Raw genomic sequence first — 9,531 nt, 5'->3', positions numbered from 1 at the left:
ATTTTCAAATTGGTAATTAATTTTAAAATGTTGAAAAATCATATTGTGAAACTTCCGAACACTAAATGCAAAAGTACAATGTCTTTCGTTTTTTTTTTTTTTTTTTTGAATAATTCAATGTCTTTCATATTCATACTTCTATTATAAGTATATATTTTGATTTTCCCTCATTCATATCTACTCGATTTTAGATAGGATCTAACTCGGTTTAGTTTGTTTATGATAGTTCTAGGTATGTTAATAATGTGGCCTTCCTCGTTGTTGCTATTTTATTATTATTATTATTATTATTATTATTATTATTATTATTATTTTTTGGGCCGGCTAGGTATCTAGCCCAAATTGACTACCACTTTTAAAATTCTAGCCCAACTATCACAAAATTTAAGTAACTAGCCCAATTCACAACCAAACATTATAATATTCCAATACTACCCTTCGTTCAAATAATACACCGCCAAAATTCCAATCATCTCACCAAACAATCCAACGAAGCCTGTAGTCATAGAGCAAACTCAAACCTCCTTTGAATTCGCTCCATTGAATTTCTCGTCCAATCAATCTCACCAAACAAGTAACGATTTTACGCAAGCTTCACCACCACCGCCGCCAAAGCGAAATACGGTGCCGATTCCGGCGTGGCCGATCGCGGCGGAGCAGCCGCTGAACGCTCGGAATGTGACGGAGGAGCTGAAGATCGGAGCAAGGGTTGTGGAAGCAGAACAGGGAGGATCGCGTTAATCCATTACGACCACGACGACGGGGATCGGAGCCTCGATGCTAGCGATCTAGGTCTCGATCAGCCTCGCCGTGGACCACTGCACCACGGCCTCGACCAAGCCTTTCCCCGGGAGGATCGCCTCCCCGAGCGTCCTCTCCGCCGGGCCCCGACCCACTCCACCACCTCCTTCTTCGCCCGCCCAAACATCAAACTCTCCGGGAACTCCACCCGACCGGACTCCCTCGCGCGCCTCTGCAGCTCCGACGCCGCCGCCAGCCTCCGCATCGCCGCCGCGGACCTCGCAGACGGAGAACGGGTCGGGGAACTCCTAGACGTCATCTCCGAACGATTTTGGGTTAGATTATTCATAAAAATGATAAGTAAATATTATTTACAAATCGCCGTTCGATAGTAAATAATATTTACAAATCGCCGTTCGATAGTAAATAATATTTACAAATCGCCATTCGATAGTAAATAATATTTACCATTTGAAAAAACCAACATACCTGTCTCAGATTTGGCCAATTCCATGATTCAAATATAGACACACAGAATTAACTGAACCCTAGACGTCATCTCCGAACGATTTTGGGTTAGATTATTCATAAAAATGATAAGTAAATATTATTTACAAATCGCCGTTCGATAGTAAATAATATTTACAAATCGCTGTTCGATAGTAAATAATATTTACCATTTGAAAAAACCAACATACCTGTCTCAGATTTGGCCAATTCCATGATTCAAATATAGACACACAGAATATATATTCCAACGAAGTCGATTCTGAACAATATAAGAAAAATATATTAAAATCTACAAATCGATGATCCTAAAAATATATTCCAACGAAGCCAAATCGATGATCCTGGTTGTATAATCATGGAATCAATTAAAAAAAAGCTAATTCAAACCTGTAGAAGAAATAGGAAACGCAAATCCAAGGAAGAATCTAGAAATCGCTGCCGTGAGATGCAAATCGCCTATTCTCTTCTCGTGCCGTGCTCTGGAAGAAAAAATAACATATTCAACGAAAATTTGTCCAAAAATTAATCACTACTCAAACAGCCATTTTCAATCAATACCCAAACACTAAACATGTTAAAAAATGTCTCAAGATCATCAATCAATCCTCAGAAATCAAAAGCTAAAAAAAAAAATAAGATCTTCAAACCCTAGTTCATCAATTTTTCGGCCAATTTCATACCCAATCCAAGAAATCCGAGTTCAATCACCAAAATCAAGCCATAATCATTAATAACCAAGTCCAACAAACAATTATAAATCCAAGCAATTTCTCAAAAATCCTTTTGAATTTCAAAACTCCCAAATATGGAGCATAAACCCTATATTTGAAATTCAATCCGAGGAAGAGAAATTCTCACCTCAATCCACGTAGTTCTTCATTCCCGATCCTTCCTCGTCCTTTCTCCGGTGGTTACCCCTCGGTCCATCATCTCGGCGGCGGCTTCTTTCCTCAATTAGAGCGCGCGGTAGAGGAGGCTCGGCTGAGGATGATGGTGCGTGGTGGTTACCCCTCTGTACATCGTTTGGAATTATTAAATTGATTCATTATCGGATTTCCGCGACTAAATTACAGATTTAGACGGACGATCGGGAACCGGCAGAGTCGAAGGCAGCGAAGCCATAATTTGAAGTTTTCAAGAAAAAGTTATCGAAGTTAAAACTCGATTAACTCGTGAGTATTTTAATCGCTTGTAGCGTTTAAAACTCCCGTATAACGTTGTGAATTCCGCTGTTTCAGTTTATTCCTTTATTTAAATAAATAATTTATGATTATTTATCTAAAAACGTCTAAGAATTTAATTTAATTATTCGTTTTGGAATTCTCGGTTATTTTGATTCGGAGTAATTAATTTATTTAAGACTCATAATTATATTGTTGGATTTTATTTCGTATCATTGGCGATACGAAAGTACGCGAGTTTTAAATAAGTTTGAGTTCCGAAAAATCAGAGAATAATGAATTAAATTCTCGAATTTCGAACTGACTCGAATCTGATCCCGACAACGAACCCTATCTTCTTCAAGTAATTTCTAATTCAATAACTAAAGGACTTTCAACTACAGATGCTAGTTCTTTTGACGTTTCGACAAGTATCAAGTGTCTCGAAGAACGTGAGAAGCAAGACACCTCCGGAAGTCATCAAGCTTTCTGTCAAACTATTTCGGGTAAGTGTGGAGACATAAGTCAACTACTTACCAAGGGAATAATCCTGTTTACGTGCATTTATGTGCTAATAATAATAAAGAGTAAGAAAAGCCTTAAAAGACATAAACACCAAAGATTAAGGCTTTGACCACTCTTTATGGAAAATTTAGTTGGTTTTACCCAGAGGTTCAAATGCTAACTTGAACCAGCCACGTTGCTACTTTGTTGTAGTTAGATCCTTCTGCTAACCATAGAGTTTGGCTAGATCTGAGGTGACATGAGAGCATGTTGGACTCTCAGATTCGAGCCGATGGTAGAAGTACCGGGAGTCACGTCTCGAGTCTTCAATCTAAAATACTTAACGAGCATGAAAGGGAAACCATAATTCTTTCGGGATTTATCCCGAGACGTTCTCCTGTTTGTAACTAATTTGTATACCCTATATACTAGAGTACCCAAATAATAAATAGCGTTGTCGGTGGTACCCCACGAGTTACGACTCGTGTTGAGGACTAAGACAGTCCTAATGGCGCTGAGTACTCCACGGAAGCTACCAAGAGCACCCCATTTTGCAATGGGAAAGGTCGCCACGGTGAGCCCATTTGCTGTGTCATGACGGCATGTAGCGCTGCGCCCAAACGAAGATGGTACCACTAGTGGATCCCTGACAGTCTTAAAACTTAAGCTGCTAAGGACTACTGCTCGAAGTCTGAGGCTGGTTTCTTATCATTCCAAGGGTTGTATCAGGGGATGTTGTATAACATTCTGGAATGGCAAGCGTTAGCGTAGAGCGAGGCCCCGCATTAAGCATGCTCTAGAATCATATGCATCTGCATTCTACATTCTTATATGTTTGTTTGCACGTCACATGGCATTAGTCGTTTTACTGCATAGAGTAGACTCCCACTTACTGAGTCAATCGACTCATAGTTTTATGACCCTTGGTAATGTAGATAAGGGCAAAACTCGTAAGCGGAAAACGAGATTGGAGACCGAGACCGAGCGCGTATTGCCTTGACCTATGGGCTATGGGTTTCTTAACCGGGGGTTAGTGTCTTTTTTCAAAACGTTCCGGAACGTATTTGTTTAAGAGTCGCTATAAGACTCTAAGACTCCAAATTATAAAAGCGAAAAATTTCCCCGGATGTTTGCAAACTATTTTAATATATAAAAGTATTTTGATCTCTTATTTAATATGTATTGTTTGAGAGTCGATCGGTCGTGGCTCGTGGGTGAGCTGTCGCTCGCGGGTTGTGACAATTGTAGTTGTAAGATTACGTGAATTTAAATTGAGGACAATGGATATATTTTTTTTTTGTAATTGCAGGAACTGAAAGGAAAGTCATTGAAGTCGATGGAGTATAAGATACCACGATGTATGCTCGGAGCCTTTAACGACCCTGCTATTGCTCTTGGCATTCAAATGCAAGACTAAGAAGATTTGACATCATACGTTCACTTTAAATGTTTGGTGTCTATTATCTAAAATCTTAACACAAAGTATACCTATTTTGATGTTGATCAAACTTATTATGGTTTGAGTGTTTCTGGATATATATCTTATTCGATCGAAGGAACGAGTTATGTTTTTGAAGATTCAACTCCAAACTTCCAAGAAAATTGCCTTTCTATCGTAGAGTACATCATTGAAATAATGGAATATATTGTTGAATTCCATCTTAAAACCAATTGGTGTCGAGTGGAGAGGTCCAACTAATATATATATATAAGCACATGTTCACTCACACATACAATCAATGTGAGACTTTCTCACTTCAATACTGTCTCTCACGCATAGCGTGACCAGTTGTGTGAATGTACAAGACTCTGAATGAAGGTTTATGGATTACGAAAATAGAAAAGATAATCTGAATGGTAATGCACTAAAGAGAAATACAATAGTATGGATATATATAACCCTAATACAACAAAAAAAGAAAATAAAAGAAAAAGGGAAATAATCCTAAATTAATAATAATAATAATGACTAATATATATATATATATATATATATATATATATGTGTGCTAATATATATAACTGATTCACTTTTCTTAGTTAGTAGCGTATACGGAAGAAGATATAATAATTTCGGTATATATGTAATATAAGGCCTTCGACTATGGTTGGTGGCGGAGCTAAGAATTTCAATGAGATGGGACAAATTTGGAAAATAAATTTCAGAGATGGTAAATTTAGAAAAATTATATAAATTTGTGTTAAAATTTAAAAAAAAATTAAAAATTTTAAAGTAAAAATTGTAATTTTAAAAAATTGAGGGGCGCATTTGACCATCCTGGACCGCAGCTTATTAGACATATAAGCTTGATGAGTCTTATTAGACATATTTTCAATCTTTAGCAACTAAAGGCCAAAGATGAAAGCAAATCAGCCTTCCTTAAGGTCCCAATAGTATTTGTTGATCCTTCATGGTAGTACTATAAACATCATGTCACGACTATACCTATGGCAACTTCATCACAAATGTGAGTACAAGGTAAAATAAATTGACCAGAAGTTGTAATGGTAAGCGCCACAATATCAGTCATATTGGTTAAAAAAAAAATTATAAAGATAATGGGTTAATTTATGTTAAGAATCCAACATCGAAAATGAATAAGAACTAACAAATATATATATATATATATATATAAAGGTCATGGTCAGATTACTCATTTCATTGTCAATTTTAGATGGAATCTCATGATATTGTCATTGTATCATAGTCTATTAAATCTAAACGAGTAACCGTTCAAATGTTTGAGATTCGGCTTAAAATAAGCAAACGCAAAGAGTCGTCATGTTGAGATGAAACCCTAGGATGCTTTCACAATTTTCAGCGGTTCAAATTGTTGCTTTCTCATGTTCACGGCCTTAAACCCTCAACGGTTCAATTTATTTCTTTTTTTTTTTGTTTGGAACCGTAAATTTTCGGTCTTGTAATGGAAATTTTCGTTCCACTCTTGAAGAATTTCTGATCTCTAAAGGATAGAAGCTTTTGCTTGGTTAAGGACCGGAAGAGGCATTCCGCCGGAAGTGATAGGGCACTTCCATCCGAACATCCAATTTATGCGCCTTCTCTTAGATTGAGTTATTTTCTTAGTTATTAGATAATTATACTAATTTTTTTTTCATAAAGAGTTTAAAGTGGTCATATACATATCCATCCCATATAAGTATTATTTTATTGTGTTTGATCAGATAAATATATATGATGTGTTTTTATTATGAATAAAATGATTAATTTAAAAATTAAGATCAAAATTACTTTGAGCATAATAATTTGTTAAGATTTATAAATAAAAGTAGGAGAAAAACACATCATTTTTAATCGATATTCACTTTTAGTATACAATTATATATAAGTGTGAGACATTATTATTAGAAAAATTATCTCAACTATCATCATTTGATAAAAAAAAAATAATAATAATAATAAAAAAATAAAAAAAATTTCCAATTTTCCACAAAAACCTTAATTTGACAAAAAATTCTAGTAAATCACTTGTACAAATATAATTTTACCTTCAACATGATGTCAACAATTTACATTTATTGTTGACATCTGTGAGTTTTGGGTTCTCTCTATTTGTTGACATAGATGTCAACAATCGACATTTATTGTTGATATCTATGTTAACAATCGACATAAATTATTGACATTAATTATTGAATGTAAAATTGTATTTGTACAAGTGGATTGATAGTATTTTTCGCCAAATTAAACTTTTAGTGAGAAATTATAAATTTTTTTTATCAAATGATAGTAGTTGAGACAATTTATCCTATTATTAACGTAGCTGCAATTCTTTTATGTCAATCTGTGAGGACCCCGCGAGAGTGCTTTATTGTTCTAATAGGTCATGAACGTATCTCCTTGTGATCCCGCTTTTTCGTCGAGTTTAGGTAGAGACCACATCTTGAGCGATCCATCCGGCCGAAAAACATGAAATGTCATTCTAAAATTCTAAAAGCTGGGGCAATTAAAAGCATATTTACAACCATAAAACAATTGTCTTCTAGCCAAAAAAAAAAAAAAAAAACAAACAATTGTAATAAACGACAATATTATTACAAACGACAATCTCGGCATTCACATCACGAGAACTATTATATATACGTTGCCCATTAGTCACTCATTACCAACTCAAATACTGACGAGAAAGAGAATCAAGGTTCTTGGAGGGTTTTGGTACCAACTCATCTCTCTCTCTCTGGCAATCATCGTTATGAATTACATTCTTCTATCTTTGATGAAAACTTTCGTTTTCTTAGAAAATGATTCACGCTTCGTTTTTCGGAATTTCTCGTCCTGGCCTCGTAATTTCATCGCCGAATCATTAAAGAACTCTGTTCATTTGAATATACAATATCACTCTGCAAGAACGCCATTGTACGATCAAGAAAACAATTCCTCTTTCTTTCTTTCCCTCTTTTTTTTCTTTTTTTTTTTCATCGCTTCAATTACCTGTTCCAGATTGCGATTACCAATCACACACCATGGAGGATAACTATCAGGAAAACGCACCAGAGCTGAGCGACGAAGACCTAAAAAAGCTTCCTTTCGACACGCTCCTCGAAATGAGCCAAACATCGAATCACATCCGCCACCGGATCCGATCGCCGGAGTTCGCCAAAAGGCACATGAAAGAGTCTCTGGATTCCAAAACGAACAGGTGTCTCCTTCTCTCAACGGACCCGAAGATCTTCCTCGCCGTTCCCGTGGCCGATGGCGACAGCGGCGAATTCTCCCTGAAAAGATCTCTCGTCCCTCCGTTCTTCCCGGCCCAGCCCGGCCACGAGACCGAGATCGTGGGCCACAGCGCGGGCCTCGTCTGCGTCGCGAGCCACGGATTCCCATTCTCCGAGCTCGCCGTCTGGAACCCGTCTCTCTCCCGGCACCACCACGTCCCGACCTTCCCGTGGCTCGAGGTCATCCCCGAGGCGGGCCTGGACAACCCCAGAAGGCTCGTGATCCGACACCGAGCCGCGTACGGGTTCGGGTTCAACCCCGACACCGACTCCCACGAGATCCTCCAACTCTGCAGATTCTACGAGCCCCGGGTCGAGAGAGAAGCCACCGAGGCGCGGATCTACAGCCTGGCGTCGCGGTCCTGGGAGAGGCTCGCGGACCTGAACGAGGATCGGTACGGCCGGTTCGAGATCACGACCAAGTCGGGTTCGCCGTTCCTCGAGAACCGCATGCACTGGGCGATCCAGAGAGGGAACAGGGACGACGATGTTGACCGCGAGTGTCGGGTCTTGGCTTTCGGGGTTAGGGACCGGCGGTTTGGGGACTTTGCGGGCCCGCGGTCGGGGCGGATTTTTCACGGGACGCCGCGGGTTTGGGCGGTCGGAGAGACTCTGTGCTTCATCGAGTGCAGGGCTGACGGGAGGGTCGGGGTTTGGAGAATGAGGGAGTACGGGAACGAGCGGTCGTGGAATATGACTTATAATCTCCACACGATGTACGATTTCGACAGCTTCGAGTCGGCGTTCCCGCTGATGGAGATCGCGGCCCGCGGAGCCACGCTCTTCCTCGGAAACCACTCGAGGACCACCGAGCATTACCAAGGGGCGTGTTACGTCCAGAGCTTTTTGCTCGCCGACGCCGACGCCGACGAACTTGCTTGACATTGTCTCTTTGGAGTTTATTTCGTATATCCTTACCTAATGTGGCTTGTACATTGAGACTTTTGTGCAGTTTTGATTTCTGTTTCTTTTTTCTCTTTCTCTCAAGTAAAGCAGTTTTGTGTTGTTTCAAGTAAATACATATTTTTTACTCAGTGTTTACCTTTTATTTGATGCAATATGAATTCAAGTAATCCAACTTCATTATAGAAATCTTCGAGTATTATGTGGCTGACATGGATATAGCATATTCAAAATGTGGGAAAACGTTAAATGACAAAACTGAAATAGAACAAACATAAAACCATAGAATAACTTGTGCAGGAAGTTATCTTGTGTTGGATTGAAGCCCAACAGTCTGTGTCGAAGCCCAAGCCCATTAGGCGAGGTAACAGCTTGGAGGCGTCGTTTGTTGAGGTAAAACGACACTGGACTTGAATCGTTAAGTCCTGGTGTATTTGACCATGACTCGACTGCCACCGCTGGATACTCGTCTAATCCAACGATCAGGATCGCTTCTGCTAAGGAATATAAAAGGACTGAAGACTCTTTGTTTCTATGCTAGTCGATTCTCATTCTGTCTTTTTGTACTCGTCGCTAGGGTTTGTTGACCTTGTGCGATTCTCTCATCTTGTTCTTCTCTGAGTGATATTGTGAGTCTGGTTCGATCATCTTGATCGTGAGTTCCTTGTGTGAACTGTGTAATTGATTATGATACACTCTGAGTGTGTGTGTGAACTTTGAGAGGAGAAAGTGATCTGTGAAGTGGTGTGATCGATCCAAAGACTAGTACACGAGCTTTTCCGGTTGGAGCTCAACGAGGATTAGGGTTCAAGCCATAGTTTTGGTTTGGATCTGAACCTCGGTAAACTCGGTCTGTCTCTTTACTTTTCTTTATCGCTTTCTTTGTTTGTGTTGTTGGTGATTCACAAGTTCGATAAGTTTGATATTGATCTTGAGGGCTAAAGTTTCCTACAGTGGTATCAGAGCCTTCTTTGCGACA

At 39.1% G+C, this 9,531-nt stretch overlaps 1 protein-coding gene across 1 annotated transcript; it reads left to right on the top strand.

The window, feature by feature from the left end:
* Nucleotides 1-7,397: 7,397 nt before the first annotated feature.
* On the top strand, nucleotides 7,398-8,531 carry LOC149383852 (F-box protein At4g22390-like). The gene has a single exon (XM_089627924.1). The coding sequence runs from the start codon at nucleotides 7,398-7,400 to the stop codon at nucleotides 8,529-8,531; it is 1,134 nt and encodes a 377-aa protein (XP_089484050.1).
* Nucleotides 8,532-9,531: the final 1,000 nt, after the last annotated feature.

The sequence above is a fragment of the Urtica dioica genome, chromosome 10 (genome assembly GCF_054948205.1).
Source record: "Urtica dioica subsp. dioica isolate 48M chromosome 10, U.dioica_male_clone48M_v1_H2, whole genome shotgun sequence".
Taxonomy (NCBI): Eukaryota; Viridiplantae; Streptophyta; class Magnoliopsida; order Rosales; family Urticaceae; genus Urtica; species Urtica dioica.
The sequence above is the reverse complement of the archived record's forward strand: the minus strand, read 5'-3'. Positions and strand labels throughout refer to the sequence as shown.